Raw genomic sequence first — 25,322 nt, 5'->3', positions numbered from 1 at the left:
GCCATGGAACTGGTGCCCAGTGTACCAGCAACAGTGGGCACCGCACAACAGCGGGAACAGCTGCTAGTGGTGGTTTATACAGAACCAAGGAGCTCGAGCCTGGGGACAAGGCTGAGCACAAGGATTTTCCTGTAGCTGCTTCAGGAAGTCACAAAGGGATGCGGGAAGGATTTCACAGCTTTCCCTGGGAGCTGGCCAGCTCCGTGAACCCACGAGCAGGACAGAGCTGACCACGCAGCCTAAAGCTGTGCAGTTAAAGCAGCTCTTTAATGTCCATGTGATTTTGCATGTGGCTATTAGAAAACTGATGACAGATCCACTTAATTAAAGCTAAAGCTTTGGCTTTTGGGGATTTTAGGCCACTAAATATATAATCCAGTGTGGTTTAAGGGATTAAAGCATCAAAGTTGTAGAAATTAATCAAATGTAGAGCAGTTTTATTTTTTCTCTGTTAAGATATACCTGTTTACACATCCTGCTATAAGCAGTACCGTATTTGCATATAAACTGTCTGAAAGAAGTGAAGTTTATTTTTTAAAAAATTACTTGAATCACAAGTGTTGTAAGACCAGGCTGTGTTCAACAGACTCTTTATGGTGAACTTGTAAATGACTGACAAAGTAATAAATTACTGAGCCCTGCACTAGCATCTCCTTGCAAATCTGAGGCCACTAGAAGCATGCTGTCCACCTGGGCACTTTGTCTGTAAAATAGCAATGAACCAAACACAGATGCATGTATTTCCACAGGACCTTTGTGTTTATTTAGGACAATTAATGGCATCATCTACCATGGAGTTATAAGGCGGGGGGGGAATAAGGTCAAAAAAGCAATATGAAAAAGTGGTTTTGTGTGGACAAACAGCAGGTGTGGTTGAGAAAGGGCTGTCTGCTAGCCTGGAGCTGCCAGCACATGGCAGACAGGTAGGAAAATTGTGGAGGGAGGGCAGGATTCAGTCTTCATCTGCTCAGGGCTGAGGAAAGAAAGGGTCTTTCCAGATTACATCTCTCCACAGCACCAGCTGATTGCATGTTAAGGTACCTGTATATGTGTGTTCATATAAATACATACAGGATGCTCTGAACCTACAGCCCTAGGGGATGTTATTTTCCTGTCCTGTTGATATTTGCAATATTTCAAACATAATTTTCTTGCACCGGGACTGAATGAACAAATGAAGCCTGCTGAAAGCTTTCCAATGAAACAAGCAAGTTCCAGGCATGTGGTGCAGAAGTGGCTTGTGGCAATTTTCTCCCTGGCCCCCATTTCTCAGCTTGATTTTTCCAGTTGTAGAGCTCAGATGAACTTTTGAAATGGGTTCTGTTTTTCCCACTGCCTAAAAACCCAATTATGTCCCCACAATGTGTTCCAAATGTTTTGTAGAATAGACAGGAATTACAACTATTCGGATGAAGTATCTTCTTAGTAGTCATATGAGCTATCCTGTGTAGGAGACTACCTAAACGTCACATGAGTGAGCATGTATTTTAGGAATTGTTAATATAACAGATTTCATAATTATTTGTGTACAAAATTGAACTTGTAAAAGAATTTCTTTTTCTAGGGCTACAAGCCAAGCCTTGACAAACAAAAAAATTTTGGGTCCCTGCTGGATGAAGATTTCATTATAAAATAGGGGATGAAAAGAGTAATCCCACTCAGTTTCCACGTAAATTCAGGTGCAGAGGTCTCCCAGCACTAATCTTCCATGCAAACAGCCCTGCTGAGTGCATGAGTTAAAGGCAGCTTTGAAGAATCACTGCTTGGATACGCTGAAGCTGTGTTAGGGCTGGACAAGGCCAGGTGTGCTCCTGTGCATGGCTGTTGTTGGGCTTGGTTTGGGGTGGTTTGTGTCTTTTGTACACTTAACTACATGTACATACAGGCATTGACTCAGGGAGTCCAGGACTGATTACTTTCTTTTTACTGTTTAGCTAAAGACAAACCACAGCTGGCCTTGCTATTTGACAAACAAGGATCATGACTTGTCAGAGGAGGCAAAAAAGGATGTTTGAAGAGGGCCGCTCTGTACCCCTGGTTGGGCAGCGAGACATGAGGTTTGCAGAAGTCACCAGCTGTAAAATCTCACATAAATGTTGCATGTATTAGCAATCTCCAAACCTCCAGTGTGTTTGAGGTAACACTAAGGATGTGCCCTTTCAAATTGTTACTCTTGGATATGGTAGAGATTCATGCATGCAAAACTGCCTGTTGTTGCACAGACCAGTTCATCTGTCTTGAGTCTCACATGCCACAGTGAGATTGAAATTTAAAAAGGAAACATAAGGTTTTCATAACCTTATGCATTATGAAACATTAAAATTCTGATATTTAACGGCAAAGATCTGCTGGAAAAATAAACGTTAACCTAGCCCAAGTTTTACCTATGTTTAACATGTAAATATTAAGTTTCTGGGTCTCTTCAAAGCCTACATCTTATGCCCAAGCACAAGTTACTCATTAACTGATTAAGCCCAACCGAGTTTTCATTTGAAAATCTGGTCTTTCCAAAATGGAGGAGAGAACATTGCTCGCATTGATGGTCTTTTCCTCACTCGTAGTATTAGCAGAAAGTATTGCTCAAAAGGTATTTGCTGTATTTTATTTCTTTTTGACAATATCTTGTTTGCTTAATTGGTGATCCATGGTTTTGTGGTAGCTGGCCAGGTAACGCAGGTATCTCCCCTGGTAACTGCACCTGTGGAGCGTTAGTTGTATGGTGGTGTGATTTTAGAGCTTTGGGTCCTTTTAAGGCCTTTTTGATTGTTAGAGAAACAGAGTAAGCCTTATGTTGGAAGGCTCATATTTCCATTGTGCCTATGCAGGAAAGTGTGAAATGCAGGCAGGTTTCTGGGAGGCAGGGACAGGTCGTGTGGCTGCTGCAGGGGTGCCAGGTTTGAGTATGGCAGGGCAGCAAACATGAGCAGAGGTGCTCAGAAAGCCTTTGGAAGGGACACTTCTGGGAGAGATAGCCCCAGCCCAGGCAGGGAGGATGAGCAGGGAGAGGCACCCATACTGCCAGGATCAGAAACTGTTCTTTCAATGAATATTTTTGGGTTTTATCCCATTGTCCTGGATTGTCGGTAGGCAACAGGAGATGGAGTGTACTCCGGCAGCATATAACAAAAAATGAAACAGCCATCCATTATACACATGGTGTTGGCTATGTCACCTCCTGCCTAGACGCCCAAGTACTGACTGACTGTGATTAGCCTGATTAAACTTCTGAATTTCAGCCAGTACTTTAAGAAGATGCTTGTGGATGCTATTAGTGAGCAAAGTACAGGAGGTGCATTATCAAAATAACCAAAGGTCAGCTAGTCATTCGAAAGATTTGTGAAGCTAGAAAAGTGAAAATAGAAGTGTGAACTGTTCTGATGCTGAGCTTTTTTATTTTCATAAACTATTGGGCTATTATGAAGCTGGTGATGTCCAGATCAACCCTTCTTAATGTCATTGCTGAAACACAGGTAGGGTCTTTAAAGCAGACATCCTAAACGCAAAAGGAGGGTGTTTACAGGGGCAGTTCCCACTCCAGCCTCCCTGTGGAATTTTTCCAGGCAGCTCCAGGACAGTCCCCTTCTTGGAGCGTCATGAAGCACCAGACCAGGAGAAACACAAGCGCTCAAAGGGCATCCCTGCTTGTGCAACCAGCAGGAGGTTGGAGGCCCACACAGGGTTTCAAACCTCCTCACATCGTATGTGACACAGGACACCAAGCTGAAAAACATGCAGCAAAGTCAACAGCTGGAAGAGCAAATAATTAGTTGCATAAAATGCTATCAGGTCTCTTGCCATGGGTCATATGCTTAGAGGCATCTGAATTTTGAGATTGATCGTAGGCAATGTATCGTGGTGACACAGCAGCTACTTCAGAGTAGCCCAAGGAGGTAAGACCACAGAAAAAGGCTCGACAGAAGCCTTCTGTGGAACAACATGCAGGCGTGGCCACAGATTTTGCGTGGCTGCAGCTGCAGAGATGTGAATGAGCAGATGGCCAGTCTGGACATGAACAGTTCACCCTCCCCAGTTCCAGCTGGACCTTGTAACGGTTCATTCTTTCATCAGACTTTTCCAGTAACATCACCCAGGTAAGGGCTGCTTAGGAGCAAAAGCTGTGTTCCTGTTTCAGCCTGGTTTTCCTTTTTTCCAGCACGCTATTGAAATCTACAGCCTCCACGTGGACTGTAAGGTCACATCACGATTCGCTCACACCCTCATCACCAGCAAAATTGTCAACCGAGCTAATGAGTCCAGAGAGGCCACCTTTGAAGTGGAGCTACCCAAGACAGCCTTCATCACCAACTTCTCCATGTAGGACCAGTCCTTACCTGTGGTGTGAAGGAGGCAGCTCTGGGGACTGGGGGTGCTTTTATCTTTTTTTCTCAGGGGGTGCTGAGAAAAGAGCACAATGAGCTGAGCTCTGGGGCATCCTGCACAAAACGCTCTGTGAGGCAAAGCAGTAGGCAGCTGAATAGAAGTCCTTTCCAACCCTATCTATTCTATGATTCTATAAGGTAGAGAGGGCAAGGCTGCCTGCTGCCACAGGGCAGGTGACAAACATGCTCAGTGATGGTGTTCCTCCTGCTCCAGCCTCCCCGAGACCCTACAAGGAGGAGGGCTGTCTTGTGGTGGTGGCTACTGACATCCTCCTGGATGCTGTGGGATGTGGGAGCCAAACAGTACTCCTTGCTCATGCCCTGAGGGCACTCCTCGCTCATGCCCTGAGGGCACTCCTCTTGTTGCTTTCCTAATATTAATTGTTTTTTATGGCAACCAAACAGGTCCATCGATGGTAAAGTATACCCAGGAATAATAAAGGAAAAAGCTTCTGCTCAAAAGGAGTATGACACCGCAGTCTCACATGGGCAGAGCGCCGGCCTTGTCAAGTATGTTGCTGCCCTGAGTAACCCTGCTCCAATGCTCTTACTTGGCTTCTCCTTCAGCTGGGGGAGCCAGGATTTAATGTGATAGGGATAAATGTGAAAAGCAGCCTTAGGTTCTTGTTGGGAGGGACTCTGTGTGTGTGTGTGTGTATATATATATTTATGTTCACACATGTATATGATTTATATCTGATACTGCAATGGGCTTCAGTGGGAGGTGTCACTATTTAGTGTTCCTCTGGGACTTGCCATCAAGCAGGAGCACCTTGCTGGTCTGGGGTGATGCTCAGCCATTGAGACTGCTTCCCTGCAAGCACAGGGGACCATGGTACTTGAGCAGACATGAGACTTTCGGGATATATTTAATCTGTGCTTCCCATGTATTCATTCCCAGTTCTACTTGATCCCAGTCTGCTTTATTCCTGCTTCATTTCTCAGCTTGCATATGCAGCAGCCATGGCGTGTTATTGTAATATATGTGATGTATACAGTACTGCAGGCAATGTGAAAAGTCTTTATATGATGAATAGGATTTACTGCTACTCTTTTGTTTTTATTATTCCATGTGGCCCCTTGGCCATTATTTAGCGCAATTCATAAACTTTGGCCACCACAAGCAAACCTTCCCTTCAGGAGATAAATCTCTGTTCACCCCTCTGCAGAATCACAGGCAGAAAGCTGGAGCAGTTTCATGTGTCCGTCAGCATCGCAGCTGCCAGCAAAGTCACTTTTGAGCTGACATATGAGGAGCTGTTGAAGCGGCAGCTGGGGAAGTTCGAGCTGCTCATCAAGGTCCGACCGAAACAGCTTGTTAAGCACTTCCAGGTGAGCTGTCCTCCCGTGAGGGCTGGGCAGGGGGCAGTGTGGTGGCTTTGGGCACAGCCGTGTTCCCTCTCAGATGCTGATGCCGACTTCTCCACTGGCAGATTGATGTGCACATCTTCGAGCCACAGGGCATACGCTTCTTGGAGACAGACAGCACGTTCATGACAAATGAGTTAACTAAGGCGCTCACTAAAGTGCAGAACGAAACCAAGGTAAAGCAACCACTGGCCAGATGTTACTGCCGATGGCAGCTTTAAGATATATTGCTTTAAATCTTTTTTTCCGATTGCTTGCAGGCTCATATTTTATTTAAGCCAACTGTAGATCAACAGAAGATAAATCCTGAATTCGATGAAACCCTCCTCAATGGTGATTTTGTTGTGCGTTACGATGTTAAGAGAGATGCCACTGCAGGTGATATACAGGTGAAAAATCAATAGAAATAAAAACATTTTAAGATCACAGATATGTCTGAAGGTGAAGTGCAATCAGAAAAACAGCAACAGTTACTTTGAAACACCAGGAGTGACAGGAAAAGCTATTTCCATTAATCCAGGGTCAGCAGAAACTGATAGCCATGCTCAGTAAATCCCCAAAGACACCAGGCACAATGCAGGAATGGATCATCCATGAAAAAGAAAAAAAATCAGGCTTTTAAATTTTGATTCCATACCAAATCTACACTTTATAGATGTTTCCCCACATTCTCTTTTTATTATTTTGGCTGATCTAAGGTGTATTTGTAGCTTCTTGTAAATGAATTTTAGAGGGATGTGCTTTATGTAACTATTGAAATGACTGCTTGATTTATTTTCTGTGACAACTGAGGCATAACTAAAGAGGCCAGGAACTTAAAAATATTTATGGACCAATGTATATCCTGGGTAATAAAGTGCACTATTTTGCATGCCATTTCACTAATGAAGTATACATGGATGTGCTAAAAGATGCCAGTCAGTCAATAAGCAGAGATGTGCTCATAGGTGATAATCAAGAGGTAACATAATACACAGTGATAATACAGATATACATATGGCAGAGGTGTATAATACATATATGCACTGTTCTCTTGTAATCTGCTTTCTACAGATAGTCTTGCTTCCAGCTAGGAAATATATTTTAATAGTTCTTTGATTTGAGCTTATCTAGAATAACAGAATGCTGCACATGCATCCCCCTTCTGGCTATGCCAGAATCTGAAGATGCAATATTTAGTTAGTTAGATGAAATTTTATACGTGATTTCCCATTCTGTATTTCAGATTGTCAATGGGTATTTTGTGCATTACTTTGCACCCCAAGAAATGCCAGTGTTTCCCAAAAATGTCATCTTTGTTATAGATCGAAGTGGCTCCATGGCAGGCAGAAAAATTGAACAGGTAATGTACCTCAAAGTACTGATCTCTACTTGTGTCAGTCACACACAGCAGCCTTTGGAGGAAGTGGCTGTGAATTTCACTTCTGAAATACAAACTGGTTTTGTAGACAGCAACATTTTCAGACATAGAGAAACACTTGAAAATGTGTGTGCACAGATTTGGGCTATTAAAGAGCAACACTTTTCTGATATGGCTGTTTTCACAAGTATCAAACATTAAGGCAGAGAGCAATTTTTCTGTATCTTTGCAGAATAATAATTTCTAATTTTTTTAAGTGAATTTTAAAGAATCCATTTGTCTAGTTTACCTTTCTTGATGACTGTGCATGTAGCTTTACTAGGGAGCAGATAAGTCCACTACAGCCCTCATAGGTGTTTCTTTGTGTCTGCAAGTTAAGTGAATCAACCACTTCTGGTAGTCTCAACCTGAAAAATGCCATTAGGACTATGTAAGAGCATTGGGCTGCATCTCAAATAGTGTTGTTGAGAAACCCTCTTATTACGCAGCAATTCCAATCCTGGTTCTGACAGAGAAGCAGTAATATTCAAAGTGATTGTTTTCTCCTTGGAACAGACTAGGGATGCCCTGCTGAAGATTTTGCAAGACCTCCGCCCAGAAGATCATTTCAGCTTTATCACCTTTAACAGTAAAGTGGTGGAGTGGAAGAGCTCTTTGCTGCCAGCCACTGCAGAGAACGTGGCAAGTGCTGCAGGATTTGTGCAAACTCTTTCTGCTAGTGGAGGTACAAGGCACTACATAGATGCTTGTAACCACAGTCATGCACCCAACATAATATATTGCTTAGAAAACAAATATTTTTATTAATTGTATACCGGCACAGAGCTACCATCAGTGTTCACAAAGCAAGTAAGTATTTTAATGCTTATGAGTGGGAGAGAAGGACTGGACACGGGAGTGGACAGATTGGTGATGACATTGTGATATGGATAAAGAGAGTTGCATCCGATCAATGAGCCATACAAGCCACAAAGTTTTGTTTCAGATTTTTAGAACAGAGGTGGCTGGAAGATTTCCCAATAGTACCTCTTTTTCCTACAGGAAAATGGCAGTTCAGTCAATATTTGACAACAATTTGCTGTTTAGTTTATTTTTTTTTTTTTAATATCAAGGGTCCCCTTGTAAAATAAAATACATCCAAAGTCATACACCTGTGTAAGCCACACTACAGAAGCAAACCAGTCAAAATAGGCATGAAGCATTTCAACTGCTGCATCACTCGGTGTGCTCTGTTTTATTTAGTTTTAAGCACATCTAAAGGCTCTATCTCCTGTTAATGTTATGCTATTGGTATTTATGTAGGGGTTTTTTTATCCCAGGTGTGAACAGCAAGAAAGCCATCTGTGCCCAGCTCTTTGACTTCTCAAATAGGGCTAAGAGATGGTTCTGAAAAGTGGGTTGACAGATGACAGTGTATTTATTTCAGCACTTTCTAATGGCTCTAGACATGTTTGTATTTCCCATGACATATGTGTGGAAAATGATCCCAAAAGAATACTCAACCATTGTCACTGCAATATAATACACTGTAATTAAGCCTAGTAGGCTGAAGCCCTAAATACTCATCTCTCTGAAGGATTACTTCCTGCAGAAAACTTTAGATAACTCTGCAGGGCCTCTGTGGATAAAATGCACTGATTTCTTCAGATGATGATCTTTCCAGGTGCGTGATGCTTGATTTCTCATTATAGGCACAGATATCAATCATGCCCTACTGACTGCTGTGACTGGGCTGGAGAAAGCTGAGGGGCTGCCGGAACGGAGTGTCTCCATGATAATTCTGCTGACAGATGGCCAGCCCACTTCTGGTGAGTAAATACTAGCTCAGTTGTTTCTCTCCTGGATTTGTTATATCTTTTACACTTGCATCCCAGCTTGGTAGATGCAGCCTATGCTTCAAAAGAGCTTTGTTATAAGCAGGCTGGGTCATTTCTGGATCTGTGCTGGAGAGAGGATGATTATGACAGAGCTATGGCAAGGGCTGTAAGAAGTGCCCACCCATGACTACATGTCATTTAGCTGGGAACTGGTTTGGTAAATACCATTGGCTTCCCAGTTTATAAACTTGAAGGAACTGTTGGAGATACTCCAGGCAGAGCTGAAACGTGAAAGTAAAATACTTACAGCCAGAGCAAATACATGGACATTTTGCATGTATTATGTATGGTCCCATTTGAGAGGTATTGCTTATGCTTCTTCACCCTCCTTGACCCAAACTTGAGATATTTTCAAGGGGTCTCTTGTTTTGTATTCTTTTCCATGTCTAGCTCTTAACTACTAATTAGCTTTGATAGCACAAACCAGAGGGTTGAGATTAAAACGTTGCATTAAATAAACAGTAGCTCCCATTGCAATAACACAAACATCGCTTGTTCTGAACAGAAGCTGGTCTAAGTTTTGTGTGGCAACCAGTATCTCTTCGAGTCCAGCAATATTAATTCAGTTGTAAGCCTTCTAATAAGATCAGTCTGCCCTTCATATCCTGTGATCCTTACTGGTTTGGAGTCAGTTTATTTGTTTGGGTTTTTTTGTTAGATATAATTAATCTCATGGTGCTGCCTACTCAGCGCAGCCACAGTGAGTCTCAAGTATCCCCAGGCACATCACACATGAGAGCACAGCAGAGCCTGCTGCTGCCGAGGGAGGGAGGCCAGCATTCCACCTGCGTGAGGTGTGAGCAGGTAGAAGATCTGCTTAGATTGGTGGCAGAACTTAAGGAGGAGGTCGAGACGCTGAGGACCATCAGGGACTGTGAAAGGGAGATCGACTGGTGGAGTAACTCCCTAGCATGTCAGCAGGAACGGTTCCAGGGAGATACCCCCCACAAGGGGATGGACCCCCTGTCCTCTCAGACAGAGGGGGATGACCTGAGACAGCCCCTGCCCTGTAGCTGTCGCGCAGAGGTAAGGGACCAAAAAGATGATGAGGGCTGGAAACGAGTTCCAGTTCGGAACCGTGGGCAACCTTCCTCCCTTCCTGCCCTGCTTCCCCAGGTGCCCCTCAGTAATAGGTTTGAGGCCCTGGATCTTGATGGAGAGGTAAGTGAGGATGTGGTGCATGGCCAGACTACAAGGTCACATAGGAAAAGGCGGTCGACTTCGCACCTCAAGACTGCCTCTGATAAGAAAGAAAGAAAAATCATTGTTGTAGGCGATTCCCTTCTGAGAGGAACAGAGGGCCCGATATGCAGAGTTGACCCTCATCATAGGGAAGTGTGTAGTCTGCCTGGAGCCCGGATCAGGGATATCACCAAGGCGCTCCCCAGCCTGGTGCACCCGACAGACTACTACCCGCTGCTGGTCTTCCAGACAGGTGGGGGGGAAGCTGCTTCCCGCAGTCTGAGGGGGATGAAGAAAGACTACAGGGCCTTGGGGCGGATGGTGAAAGAGTCTGGGGCTCAAGTGATCTTCTCCTCACTTCTTCCATCTTCCGGTGATGATGTGGGATTGAATGGGAAAATTCAGTCCGTAAACAATTGGCTACGAGACTGGTGCTTCAGGCAGGGCTTTGGGTTCTTTGATAACAGCTGGTTTTATAAGGCTCCAGTCCGGATGATGGCACGTGGGAAAGGTTTAACTCACAGAGGCAAAAGGATGCTGGGGCATGAATTAGCAGGGCTCATTTGGAGAGCTTTAAACTAGATTCGAAGGGGGATGGGGTTGTAACTGGGCTTGCCCCAGTGGGGCAGCACTCTAGGATTGATGAAGACTGGGAGGCCTCCTATAATCCTAGGGTGAAATTGGTGAGCTCAGCTCCCTCCTTGAAATGCCTATACACCAATGCGTGCAGCATGGGAAATAAGCAGGAGGAGTTGGAGACCTGTGTTAAGTCAGGAGATTATGATCTGGTGGCAATTACAGAGACGTGGTGGGACAGCTCACATGACTGGAATATACTCATGGAGGGCTATGTCCTTTTCAGGAAAGACAGGCCAGCCAGGCGGGGTGGTGGGGTTGCTCTTTATGTGCGAGAGCAGCTGCAATGTACTGAGCTCTGTCCAGGAACAGGGGACGAGCGAGTTGAGAGTCTGTGGGTGAGAATTAAGGGGCAGGCTGGCAGGGGTGATACTGTTGTGGGCGTCTGTTACAGGCCACCAGATCAGGGTGAGGAAGTTGACGAGGCCTTCTACAGGCAGCTGAGAGCGGCCTCACAGTCACAGGACGTGGTCGTCGTGGGGGATTTTAATTTCCCTGATGTTTGCTGGAAGGACTACTCAGCAACCCAGCCACAGTCCAGGAGGTTCCTCCAGTGTATGGATGATAACTTCCTCATCCAAATGATGGATCAGCCAACCAGGAGAGGAGCGCTGCTGGATCTCATCCTCACTAACAAGGAGGGTCTGGTCAAAGCAGTAAAGGTTGAGGGCTGCCTTGGTTGCAGCGACCACGAGATGGTGGAATTCAGGATCTTGTGTGGTAGGACCAGTACAATAGCAAGTAGAATTGCAACCCTGGACTTTAGCAGGGCAAACTTTGGCCTTTTCAAGCAATTGCTAGGGGAAGTCCCATGGGCAAGGCTGCTTGAAGGTAAAGGGGCCCAAGATAGTTGGTTGGCATTCAAGAATTGCTTATTCCAAGCTCAAGAGCAAAGCATCCCGACACGTAGGAAGTCAAGGAAGAGGGCCAGGAGACCTGCGTGGCTAAATAAGGAACTGCTGGGTATGCTCAAGTGGAAGAGCAGAGTTTATAGGTCATGGAAGGAGGGGCTGGCCACTCGGGAGGAATATAAGGCTGCTGCTAGAGGATGTAGGAAGGCAGCTAGGATGGCTAAGGCCTCCTTAGAATTAAATCTGGCCAGAGGGGTCAAGGACAACAGAAAGAGCTTTTTCAAATACATAGCTGATAAAACTAACACCAGAGGCAAGGTTGGCCCACTGGTGAATGGGATGGGTGCCCTGGTGACAGAAGATACTGAGATGGCAGAGTTATTGAATGCCTTCTTTGTCTCTGTCTACTCTGCCGGAGGCAGTCCTGAAGAGCCCTGTACTCCTGAGACCTCAGATGAAGTCAGGTCACTGGAGCGGTTTGCCTTAGTCCATGAGGAATGGGTTAGGGACCAGTTGAGCAATCTGGAGATCCATAAATCCATGGGTCCAGATGGGATGCACCCGCGGGTGCTGAGGGAACTGGCGGAAGTCATTGCTAGACCACTCTCCATCATCTTTACCAAGTCTTGGGAAACGGGAGAGGTGCCTGAGGACTGGAGGAAAGCAAATGTCATTCCAGTCTTCAAAAAGGGCAAGAAGGAGGACCCGGGTAACTATAGACCGGTCAGCCTCACCTCCATCCCTGGGAAAGTGATGGAACACCTTATCCTTGATGCCATCTTAAGGCATGTCAAGGATAAGAGGGTTATGAGGGGCAGTCAACATGGCTTTACCAAGGGGAAGTCATGCTTGACCAACCTCATAGCCTTTTATGAGGAAATAACGTTGTGGATGGATGATGGCAGAGCGGTGGATGTGGTCTACCTTGACTTCAGCAAAGCATTTGACACAGTCTCCCACAGCATCCTCATAGCTAAATTGAGGAAGTGTGGCCTGGATGATCAGGTAGTGAGGTGGACTGTGAACTGGCTGAAGGACAGAAGCCAGAGAGTTGTAGTCTATGGGGCGGAGTCCAGTTGGAGGCCTGTATCTAGTGGAGTGCCTCAAGGGTCAGTACTGGGACCAGTATTATTTAATATATTCATCAATGATTTAGATGAGGGAATTGAGTGTACTGTCAGCAAGTTTGCTGATGACACTAAGCTGGGAGGAGTGGCTGACACGCCAGAAGGCTGTGCTGCCATCCAGCGAGACCTGGACAGGCTGGAGAGTTGGGCAGGGAGAAACTTGATGAAATATAACAAGGGAAAGTGTAGAGTCCTGCATCTGGGCAGGAACAACCCCAGGTTCCAGTATAGGTTGGGGAACGACCTGTTAGAGAGTAGTGTAGGAGAGAGGGACCTGGGGGTCCTAGTGGATGGCAGGATGACCATGAGCCAACACTGTGCCCTTGTGGCCAAGAAGGCCAATGGCATCCTGGGGTGTATTAGAAGGGGGGTGGTCAGTAGGTCGAGAGAGGTCCTCCTTCCCCTCTACTCTGCCCTGGTGAGACCGCATCTGGAATATTGTGTCCAGTTCTGGGCCCCTCAGTTCAAGAAGGACAGGGACCTGCTGGAGAGAGTCCAGCGCAGGGCAACGAAGATGATTAAGGGAGTGGAGCATCTCCCTTATGAGGAAAGGCTGAGGGAGCTGGGTCTCTATAGTTTGGAGAAGAGGAGACTGCGGGGGGACCTTATTAGTGTATATAAATATATAAAGGGGGAGTGTCATGAGGATGGAGCCAGGCTCTTCTCAATGGCAAACAATGATAAGACAAGGGGTAATGGGTATAAACTGGAACACAAGAGGTTCCACTTAAACTTGAGAAGAAACTTCTTCTCAGTGAGGGTGACAGAACATTGGAACAGGCTGCCCAGGGAGGTTGTGGAGTCTCCTTCTCTGGAGACATTCAAAACCCGCCTGGACACATTCCTGTGTAACCTTATCTAGGTGTTCCTGCTCTGGCAGGGGGATTGGACTAGATGATCTTTTGAGGTCCCTTCCAATCTCTAACATACTGTGATACTGTGATACATCCACAAGCTGGCTAGAAATCAGGCCAGTGTGGAGTGCCAGGTGAACACATGCAGTGTTATTGCATACATTGCCTTCCTTGGCAAAGCAGGCTGAAAGAAAAAAATCTGAGCTGCTCCCATAATACTGCTACAGGCAGTTCCTGCCTGGAAGTGCTGATAGAGAAGCTCTCCATACAGGGCTCTCAGTGGCTCTTCAAATGGGATGAGATGATGGCATGAAAATCTTTTCCCTTTGTCAGCAAAACGGCTGAGAGAGGAGCATGGCTGAGTTAATTGGCAGTTCGTGTGAATTACACCATTAACCAGTCCATTCTTCTCTGAATTGATATGCATAATTTTTATGGATGGTACTTGTCTTCCCAATGCTTGATCAAGTGTTTCCATCCCTTGCTCTGTTAATTTGTAGAGTGTGTCCCTTTTGTCCTAAAAACCTCCTCTGGCCCCCATAATCTTGTAAAATATATTGCACTTACTCATGACAACATGAGTAGGAGTTAGTAAAAGTCATTAAGGGGGGAGAATGAGGTTCTGGCACTCCATATGCAGAATGATGCTTTCATCTTCGGCTCAATTACTGGAATTCTATCCCATATATTTTCATTTTATTCTAAATAATTTCTAAAAGGCTTTAGGCAGAGTTTTCCATTAAACCTGCTGCTGTCTTTTTCTACTTTGTAAAAATCCAACCAAACAAGTGTATATTTTTGTTTCAATTCCAGGTGAAAGTAATGTGGAAGTTATTCAAGAAAACATTCAGAAAGCAATCAATGGGAAATATGCTCTCTTCTGCCTTGGCTTCGGGTTTGATGTCAGTTATAAGTTCCTAGAGAAAATGGCCCTAAGCAATGGGGGAATAGCACGTCGTATATATGAAAATGCTGACGCAGCCTTGCAGCTCCAGGTCAGGACTAAGGAATATGCCAGAAAAAACATTTATCGGCTATGGTTTATGTCTAGTCTTAGAATATTTCCTGAGATAAAGAGTTGGGTTTTAGTTTATCTGATGATTTTGGGGAGGGAGGGAAGCAGTTTAGGAGCATCTGAGGGTTTGTACCCTAACCATGATTCAAGTCCTCCTCAAATCACTGTTTGGACAAACCCGGAAACTCACACATTTCTGTACCTCTGCAAAAAAGACCGATTGTCCAGGGGAAGTGATGATAAGAAAACATCTCATCTTGGATCCTATTCTAAACCCCTTGAAGCACCACCATTGGAAGCTGTTTGTTATGGTTTCCCTAAAACTCAGCAGGTAGTCTCAGGCACATACAGGCAAACTGGTTCTGCAATACCACCAGCCTGAATCTTTCCTGTGCGTTTGGAGAGGTGTTATAGCTTCGGAGATGTTCTCTTTTTCAGGAAGCCAATTCCACCTGTTTTGCCTGGATGTGCAGAGACTGGATTTGCTTCATGCCAGCCCCAGTCCAGAAGGAGAAAGATTCATCCTCGGGATCAGTCAAGTTTAAAAAAAAATCAGATTTCAAAAGGGCTAAAGCAAAACAGCTGACTGAATGGGATGGGGATCCTGCTTAGATATTTGAATTACTATGAAAAGTGTTCATATGACATCTCCAGCCTCATTGGAGAAGGTGTGCTGAACCTTGGGAAGAAATACGGATGTTTTTTTTCCTAGCAGCAGTCTTACAGTGCTGAAGAAAAAGCTTTGGTCCCTTCTTTTGAAGGGGATTTTAGACATTCAGTGTATTGTTTTGTATAATTTTGCAGTCATGTGTGCACTCTCTCTCTGCTTCTCTTTAGGGGTTTTATCAAGAGGTGGCTACCCCAGTATTAAAGAAAATTGAAATGCAGTATCCAGAAAATGCCATTGAGGGATTAACAAAGAATGATTTCAAGCTGTTTTTTGAAGGATCTGAAATTGTTGTATCTGGAAAAATTAGCAATGAGCTTGTTCTTTTGCCAGTAGAAATTAAAGCTCAGTCAGTAAGTGCTTAGTTTACTAACTGTGAAAAATGTATAACCTGTCTGTCTTTTATAGTCCAGTAGAAGACTTTAGGAAGTCTTTTGTGTGCAGCACATGTTCTCTGCATTTGGGCATTGTGCTGCTTTCCCATCTGGGGAAAATACTTGAGAATTCAAGCAATTTTCTTCTCCTGAATTTACTGCAAAATAAAAGCCTTGAAGTATACCCACAAATAAGCAAACAGTAATTTTAATCTTTTCAAAACTATAATATTTTGGCCTTTCAAGCATTTTTAAGAGCTGGTTTGTATTTTTAGAATGAAGAAGGAAATATGAATTATTCATCTCAAAAATAATGAAATAGAACAATTTCATTACCTCCTTTTTTCAACACTGTTTCAAGTTCATAAATATAGATCCAAAATACATGCTGCTTTGGTAGTTTGGAGTTGCATTTTGCAATGGGAAAGGACAAAATTGAAGGACAAAAAGGGCACTTTGGTCCTGAAAGATGTTATTTGAAGTCTAATAATATGATTTTAAAAGAAATCTGCAACTCTTCTTTTGACAGTCAGTTTTCTCCCACTTTAGCATTCCAGTGACTTGACTCTTAAAGAAGAAGCAAATGTCAAAGAGAAGGAGCAAGAATTTCAAAATCAAAGTTATATCTTTGGAAATTTCATAGAGAGACTGTGGGCTTACTTAACCATTCAGCAGCTGCTGGAAAAATCGTAAGTGTCTTCATGTTTCCTATTACAAATTTCTAACTTAAAATACAAATGAAAGAACCACAAAGAAATATTTCTGTAGATAGTATTAAAAACATAGTACACTGGAAGAATACTACATGACTGTATGAGGAACATGAGGTGCCTTTCAGTTTATGACAGCCCTGTATCATTAAATGTGTGTATATAGATGTATATACACATATGAAAATGTAATATAAAATATTCTTCTTGACATTATTCTGAAATACATGATGCGAATATGAAAAAGAATCTGAAGATGATCTGCTCATAGTCTCTATATGTTATTTCTTCATTATTAACACAGCCTTTAGTATTTCAGCACAAGAAGAGGACCAGAAAACCCTGGAGGCTCAAGCTTTAGAGCTGTCTCTGCGGTACAGCTTTGTTACACCCCTCACTTCCATGGTGGTCACCAAACCAGCTGACCAAGAGCAGACAGACCTGGCGAACAAACCCACCGAGGCCGGTAAGTGGGGCATCAAACAGTCCCCTTGAAATATGCTGCTGTTATTGAGGATTTGTTGTTGACCTTCAATATAGGTTCATTTTCTAGTGATATGACACAGTAATAAGCCACATTGGAGGCAGGATTTCAGGGATTAGCATCCTTTCAGATAAAACATACAGGATTTGTTTTAAAAAGTGAAGTGGTGAAATGGGCACTCCTGTTGAAATGGAAAATAGTTTGTTTAAATATTAACTAAAAGTGATTCAACAGCTGGTACTCAGCATTCCTGCCACTGCCACTTTTCTCTGTAGCATTAAAGTAGAAAAATGAATGCAGGGGAGGAAAGTATGTCACCACTTGCAAGTGCTCTGTCTGCCTTTAACACACAAAAAAGCTCATCTCCTGAAGCCCAGCACCTACTTGTCCCAGTTTTCTGGTTTGCATTGGCAAAGTAATTCACTGTTGACTGTATGACACTAATCTGTTCGTCTTCTTTGTGTTAGATAATGAGAAGCGCAACAGTGTTCCAGTAGGAGGTAAATGTTTTCTTCTTTTTCCAGTAGCATATTTCCATAATAGTCTCTAACGAAATTAAAAAAAGAAGCTCGTGGTATTTGCTTATACAGGGGATTATCTGAGATTTAAAATAATATGTGAAGCAAAACATAAGCAGTGACTGCCAAGGTCTGTATGGGGTTTGGGTTGGATAACATGATCAAAGGAGAAAATCTTCCATTCATAAAGTCTGGAAGGTCAAAATTGTCTTTACTTATGAGGATAAGTAGTTCTTCAAGTGAATGGTGCTGATGATGCTTCTGCTTCTTCCTATTGTGTGCGAAGCATCTGTTAGAAAATTAAGATCAAGATATTTTGATCTTAGGATGATTTAGGTTAATGTTTTTCTCTCTTTCTGGAAATTATAGATCTGTTTGACTATAAATTTTAGAATTCCAGCATAATTAATCTGATAATCTCAGCTATGATAATATATCATAATGGCAATGCTTTTATAGGTGAAAAGCCATGGTTTTGCTCTAGTTCTTTCACAGTGATCTACTAAGGGTGTTACAGTGCAGCCCTGTTCTCTGAGGGTAACCTGTTTCAAAGTGGCACTAGGGAGTTTTATAGCAGAAAACTCCCTGACCGGGAGCATGGCCCAGCGATCATCCTGCCCTGCTCAGTCACCAACACTCCCCCCTCTCCATCTCCATGTGCAAGGCAGGTGAGGGCCCAGACATACTGCAGGCAACCCTTTTTACTAGTCCTTTCCTTAAAAAGTTCGTAGTAGTTTGTGTCCATTTCCATCCTTTGGCTGGAAATATTTTGCAGGTATCAGTGCTAATGTTCTGTGGACCTCATTACTGCAGATGGTTTACTTTGGGAAAGGAAGGCAGCTGGAGAATTACAGATTTGATGTTTGAAACAGTCCCATAAGGTATGTAATACAATCATGGATAAAATACAGATACTCTCTTTTCTTTCTCCAGATGCTTACAAACTGAGGAGTGCATCACTTCCTGGTAAGCACTTCTCATTTGTTATATTCAGAATAATGTTATAAAGTTCATTTAATGTGTAGGTTGATAGCAACATTCCTTTAATAAATATGCTTTGATTGTGGATGCCCACTTGATATACAGCTGAGGTTTTATTATGTGTATTTCAGTCTGCAGATATTTTATAGTTAACTACAAACTTTTGAAAACAATCTTGGTCCCTTTTCAGGGAAACAATCTGGTTCTTTTTCAGAAATAAAAAAATCAGTATAACTCCTGAAAATAAATGTAAAAGAGCTGGAAAAGCATATACTAGTAAGCTGGATAGAACCGTGGGCAACATGGTCTAGTGTGAGGCATCCCTGCTCATGGCAGAGGCATTGGAACTAGATGATCTTAAGGTCCTTTCCAACCCAAACCATTCTGTGATGCTATGAAGGAAATGGGCATCAAAAAAAAGTAATATTTATCATCCCGGGGTTTGCAGTGTGAAGCCAGTGCACGATGGCAATGTCTGTCCTGCAAGGAGGAAGTCCTAGGGTGCTGCAGGCAGAGCTCAGCATCGCTGTGAGCTCCCGTAGTGCAGAGCCTGCGCTGGCAGCTGTCCTGCATAGGATCCACACATTTGCACATGTGGCTGTATCCAAAAAAGGCAGTGGGCAACCAATGGGAGATTCCCTGTGTTAAAGGCTGGGGAGTGAGATGCAAGACATGGCCCCAAACCAACCAAACATTGGAAAAACCTTTTATTTCAGGTCGATGGCGCTCTGAGCCCCCATCTGGCAGCAACAAGAAGCTGTTGTCAGTAGGTAGTTATTCACAGTTGTGTGCAGGAGGAGCTGGGGTGGGTGTGCTGGGTTCAATGTAGTAGCTGTTAAAAACATAGCTCTAAACCCTCCTGCAGCTCAGGCTGGGCGTGTCCCAGTGTTGATCCTATGAGTAGGCATTGGATGTTGTGCTTTTTTTCCCCATTGGTACATCTTGTTCTAAGCAAAGCTCTTCATAGAAGTCAGTGAAGAGCTCTGCTGTAAAGACTTATGTCATAGTATTCTTCCTGGTGAATTAGCCAACTTAAAGGAAAATGTTTCATTAAACTCTTCTTATTAAGAAGAATTAATAAACTTCTTAATAAGGAGAAATTGTTATTCATAACATAATAATTTTAAGTATTTCAGTTGCCAGGCAAAGAAAAAAAATGAGAGCACAACCTGTTGGTAAGTATGAGATGTACTAGTTCCTTTGTAATAATTAATATAACTGTAATGTGCAGGTTTTCATCTTTCTTTTTTTTTCTGACTGCATCAACTCTTGGAAAAACCCTTTTACCTTCATGCAAACCTTGACTAGTTCTTTCCCCGTAGGTGAAAAATATCCCATGAGAAAGCCTCTCTGGCACAAGGATATAACCACCAACAGAAATGCAATATAATGTATCTTCAAGCTTGGTTTTTTTAAGAGCTCATTGACTTTAATAAACTCTAAGTTTAAAAATCTGTTATTTTCATTCATATCAAGGTGCTGTGCATGGGTGTGCTCTTCAATAATCATTACTATGTTGATTTTAATCATTCTATTCTATAGAAGTTTAAACTAGTATTTTAGGTGTGATTGACTATGTAATTTTGCTGTGCCTATCCAAAGGGCACAGGTTAGAGTTTTCTTTGCATGCTAACATTGTTCTTCTGGCTTTTCAGTCAACGTACATTCACAGCTTCTCTTCCAATTACCCAAACAAAATGAAATAGTCTGTTTAAATACTGATGGAATAGCCCAGCCCTCTGTCCACCTGCTGTCAGATCCGGAGCAAGGTGAGTGAGCCCCATTACCCTTGGTATCAAGGACAAGGAGAATCACTTTGGTCTATGAGAGTAGGTGGTGTTTTTGGGAATCACCCCCTTTTGTGAAGGACGATATCACACCTGCTGCCTTGCAGTGATCGAAGAGGCTGTGGTTAATTTTGCTTTTCTGTTAGGCAATATCAACTTTTCACTGTGCAACAGCTGAGGGCACTTCTCACAGGTCTGGTTGATGGTCACCTTCTTCTGCTGGTGTCACAGCCATGGTCTTTAGGGTTTTCTGCTGCCCAGCCTTTGGGGGCTGCCTAGGATTTAGAGACCTTAAACCCTGTGGTCCCTACCTGCTAATGGAAAGATGCATGCTCTTTACAAACTGCAGTTTTTCTGTGGTCCAGTGCTCAGAAAGGCCATGGACTGTGGTGACCCCATGACAGTCTTGGGGCACATGGAGCTGAAGCCTGCAGTACTGTGCCTTCCAGAACTAGGTTTGAGACCTTGAACATGTTTCAGCAACAAAGCTAAAGCAGCTTTATTGAGATCACTCATACCTTAAAAGCACAGTCACTTGACAATTTTTTGTTAATGTCATTAAAGGACTCACTATGACTGGGAAACTTGGAGACAGAACAAATCACTTTGTGCAGTTTGAAATCAACTATGTGAATCCCCCTGCCCAAATCCACGTCTCTACAGATGCAATTGTCCTGCGCCACAATAATGAGAGCAGTCGGCTGCCATGGACAGAGTCGGCCACCTCTGCCATCCAGGGGTAAGAAACGTCACCCTGTCCTTTCCCAGACTTCACAGTGAGTCAGATCTTTCTTCATCCAGGCCTCCGCTTTCATGTTTGCTTCAAGTGCTTCCAAATGTCCTATCCCATGAGTAACTCATCATGAGTGGAAGTAGGGTACCTTCACAATCCTCCATTTCAAATACACAGAACAAAAAAGGTTTGATTTTAATTCTCTATGCCTGTGTAATAGAATCAGACAACTGCACTTTCAGCCTGCCTTTCTGCTTTGACGTCAGGGGCAGAACATTTATCTTCCAAAGCAAAGGACCTGCTGTGGCATATAGCAGCCCCGTGCCACTGCCATGCCAGCTGCCACCAGACACTTTGTGTTCCTCCAGCTGCAGAGCGAGTGCTGTGAAGTGATGGCTTTGACATTCACTGTCTCTTTTCATACATCAGTTGGCTCCACACAGGCTGAAGGGTTTTTGTCTCCTCAGTTTTAGCAAGAAGTCACATCTGGCCAGCTGACCTTTTTTACAGAAAGGCAGAAAGTGTTTGAATAGCTGTCTGTAACTGAATGCCCGCTGTTGGAGAGAGTACTTTAAACGTAGAATTTATTGTCGAACTAATTAGAGCAGGATCCTTCACCACCACAGGAAAGAGCAGAATGTAACTAGTCCCACCAGTTTTTTGCATTGCTGGAATAAACCTCTGGAGGGATCTGCTGTTAGTGTGGAGCACAGGACACACAGCACTCCCTCCCTTACAAGCCATTCTAGACAATAACAGAAGTCCTAAACCAACTACTTTCAATTATTTTTGTAATCCAAATGGAGCCAAGGACATGTTGGGTTTCTGCCCCTCTATAGTTTGTTGTCTGCCAAGCAGAATGATCCTCCTGCTTCAAACCAGCACCTTTGCAATTGCAGCACTTTGTACACCAGCATATGTAGGGGTGTTTGTATCTAACCTGGTCTGCAGGGGAGAAAACTGCAGTGAATGTGTGTGTTCTGCAGGCCCACCTGGGTCAAAAAAAATGAATGGCTTAGAAGAAAGGCAAGGTCTGAAAAAAAATGTGAAACAGCCAAGAAAAAAGTATTGGACTTGTTGATAAAATAAATTGAATTATTTTATCTGGTCTCATTAAAATGATGAAAAATATTTTTATTTCCATACAAGTATTTCTTGTCATTATGGATAATAAGATGTTTTCAGCAGCAGCAAGTTTTTCTCTGGTATATTTGTATGTAACCTGATATGAAAAAGATCTGTTGTGCAGCATAGAGAGAAAAGATTATGCCACTTAATATTTTCCAGCTTAAAAATAATCACCAACTGATAATGAAAAATGCAATTGCAAGGAGACACAATACATAAATTATTTTAATTAATGAATGTCTATCTAAATACAGATTGTTCTTCATTTTGTTCTTGGAAATAATGTCATTATTTACTTCCCAGGCTAAGCATCTCAGTTGAAAAGGAAAGGAGCGTTACAGCATCATTGTCTGATACGGTCACGGTAAAAATTTCCCTTATAAAGTTTCCAGAGGATTTCCTTGGGCTGCATTTCTTGAACACTGACCGTTTTTCTGACAAAGTCAGTGGAGCCCTGGGTATGTATCATTACAGATGTGTGCTACAAAGAGAGATCTTGTAACTAAGCTCCTGTAATGAAAATATTGGGGTGGGGTGTTTCAGACACATCATAAGCTCTTATTCAGACTTTACTTCCCTGAGTCCTGACCAGCTCTTATGAAAAGCAGTGGGCAGGCAAGACAGCAGGAATGCTGTAATTCCAGGGATTCCAGAGAAGCTTTATATTTAATTTATTCTTTTCAGGCATCTAACATCACCTCTCACTGCACGGTGGACCCTACTCTGCAAGAGGGGAGGTTTTATGCTGGAAACATAACATAATACTTTTCTACTGACTATGATTGGTTTAGAACATGTTACAATAAGACTAAAATAATAGTTGGGCTTAACCTCAACAGTGCTGTGGAATGACATAATTTATGCAGCACATTCATTTGATGTCAAATAGTGGACTATAAATAATGAACATAAAATTGTAAACAGGGTTAGAAAATGAAAGCCAGCTGGTGCTGAGCATCTCAGCTTCAAAAATCCTGGTGGGACTAAAGTTGAAGTTGTTTCAAAAACTTTACAGACAGAGAGGCTGCATATTCTAAACCCACAAAACCCTGTGAAAACCCATCAGAGTGAGGCTGAATCTGTGGAGGAGTGTTAGGGATAACAGATCACAGCTGAAACACAGGAATGTTCTTAGCTTGCTGAGGGAGCTTCCAAGTGTTAGAAATGTTTTGTTGGTTTGTTTTCTGGGGCAGCAAGCTGCTTTCTTGGTGTTACAGCTGTCATTTGGGTTAAATGAACAGCAATATTCAGAGTTTTTCCTATTTTAAAATAATTTGTGTCTGTTTCTTAGGTCAATTTTATTCGAAAGCACGATTTGAGAATAATTCCAACATGAATCAGAGAGCTGACGAAAGACTTCTCAGTGGACTTCAGCAAGGCTTTAAACGCTGTCTCCCTTGGCATCCTCCTGGGCAAGCTCAGGAAGCACCGTCTGGACAAGCAGATGGTGAGGTGGATTGAGAGCTGCCTGAATGGTGGGTCTCAGAGGGTTGTGGTCAGGGGCACGGTCTAGTTGGAGACGTGTAACTAGTGGTGTTCCCTGGGGGTCAATACTAGGTCCAGTCTTGTTTAAGTTATTCATCAGTGACTTGGATGAAGGGATAGGGTGCCTCCTCATCAAGTTTGCTGATGGTACACTGGGAGGAGTGGCTGATACCCCAGGGTGTTGTGCTGTCCTTCAGAAGGATCTAGACAGCATTAAAAGATGGGTAGATGGTGATAGGAGGGAGGCAGAGATCATAACCTGGGGCTATAGTTTTCATAAGAAATGCCAAATAAAGTGAGGTTCTGCTGCCTCCTTCATAAGGACAGGGGAGGGCGTTTCCTCAGCTGCATTTACCATGGGAAAAAATGTTTACATTTCAGTTGCTTTTAGCAAGTTTCTGTGGTGTGGAAGAAATGCTGTGAGCGTGCAGCTTCCATCCCTGCACCCCCATCACCACCACCTCCAGCGCTGGATGTGGAGAGGTCCTCGCTGGGCCATGTGGGCTTCTGGTACCATCTGCAAGCATAAGGTCAATTCTGGGCCTGATGTCTGATCATTTTATCCCAAATTTTTCTTGCTTTGATTCTTTTTCAGGCAGTACAAGAATGATTAGAGCCTTGATTCAGCCAGTGAACCTGCTTCCTGCTGGTCAATAGATCTAACTCCCTAGAAAAGAGTATTCTGGGAAAGAAAACTATGCAAATGATGCTCTTCTAAATACTTTTTCTCATCAAGAAAACCACACAGTTAAAGCCTTACCTGTTACTGTATACAAATGTCACAAATCTTTTACCTTGAAATAATTATACTTTCAAGATGAGAAGGCGCGCGCTTGCTATGTTAAACTGGTTTATAATACTCAATGGGATTATGTTGTTGAAGATTTATGTGAATGAACTGAATAAAATGAACATTATCAGCTCTCAGTCTGATATGAACACATGGACTTAGGTTTCCAACTAAAAACAAGTAGTGGCATCACCCAGCCAACATTTTTGTCACATAAATCCACAAATGTGTCATGCAAACAGTAATAGAATTCTAAGATGTACACTCTTGAGGCAGTTAGAACTGGTAATACTCTTGAACTGTGTGTTTTGGAAAGTTTAGAGCAGGATTAGTTTGCCATTTATCACTTTATTTTATGGGGGAAAGGGGGGAAACCCCAGTCTTGCTGTGTTAAGGTTCTTCTGGAGGTGGATTTGTAGCAACATTGAAAGACGATGAAATTAGCGGTAGGCACGTAGGGGAGGATGTGACCCACGCTGGCTGCAGTCCACTTGTCATAGCAGAGTTCCGGAGGCTGTTTTACAAACACCTGCAGAACAGACAGAGACTTGCTGTAGAGCACCCCTGACTTGCTGTCAGTTCTGGTGTCCTCAACATAAAAAGGACATGGGACTGTTGGAACAAGTCCAGAGGAGGGCCACGAGGATGATCAGGGGACTGGAGCACCTCCTGTACGAAGATAGGCTGAGAAAGTTGGGGCTGTTCAGCCTGGAGAAGAGAAGACTGCGTGGAGACCTCATAGCAGCCTTCCAGTGTCTGTAAGTGCCTATAAGGATGCAGAGGGGGCACTCTTCATTAGGGACTGTAGTGGTAGGACAAGGAGTAACGGGTTGAAACTTAAACAGGGGAAGTTTAGGTTGGATATAAGGAAGAAGTTCTTTACTTTTAGGGTGGTGAGGCACTGGAATGGGTTTCCCAGGGAAGTTGTGAATGCTCCATCCGTGGTGGTGTTCAAGACCAGGTTGGACAGAGCCTTGGGTGGCATGGTTTAGTGTGAGGTGTCCTTGCCCATGGCA

General features: G+C 43.3%; 1 protein-coding gene across 1 annotated transcript; it reads left to right on the top strand.

Moving 5' to 3' along the window:
• Window positions 1-2,512: 2,512 nt before the first annotated feature.
• On the top strand, window positions 2,513-23,492 carry ITIH4 (inter-alpha-trypsin inhibitor heavy chain 4; the record flags this gene model as incomplete). Its single annotated transcript, XM_080625159.1, has 21 exons — window positions 2,513-2,587; window positions 4,154-4,314; window positions 4,785-4,889; window positions 5,549-5,711; window positions 5,813-5,923; window positions 6,008-6,136; window positions 6,973-7,089; window positions 7,663-7,831; window positions 8,799-8,915; window positions 14,448-14,629; window positions 15,487-15,669; window positions 16,240-16,379; window positions 16,712-16,866; window positions 17,352-17,384; window positions 18,336-18,368; window positions 19,100-19,153; window positions 19,520-19,558; window positions 20,039-20,152; window positions 20,735-20,909; window positions 22,335-22,489; window positions 23,323-23,492. The coding sequence occupies 21 exons, from the start codon at window positions 2,513-2,515 to the stop codon at window positions 23,490-23,492; spliced, it is 2,580 nt and encodes an 859-aa protein (XP_080481285.1).
• Window positions 23,493-25,322: the final 1,830 nt, after the last annotated feature.

The sequence above is a fragment of the Psittacula echo genome (genome assembly GCF_963264785.1).
Source record: "Psittacula echo genome assembly, chromosome: 9".
Lineage (NCBI taxonomy): Eukaryota > Metazoa > Chordata > Aves > Psittaciformes > Psittacidae > Psittacula > Psittacula echo.
The sequence above is the reverse complement of the archived record's forward strand: the minus strand, read 5'-3'. Positions and strand labels throughout refer to the sequence as shown.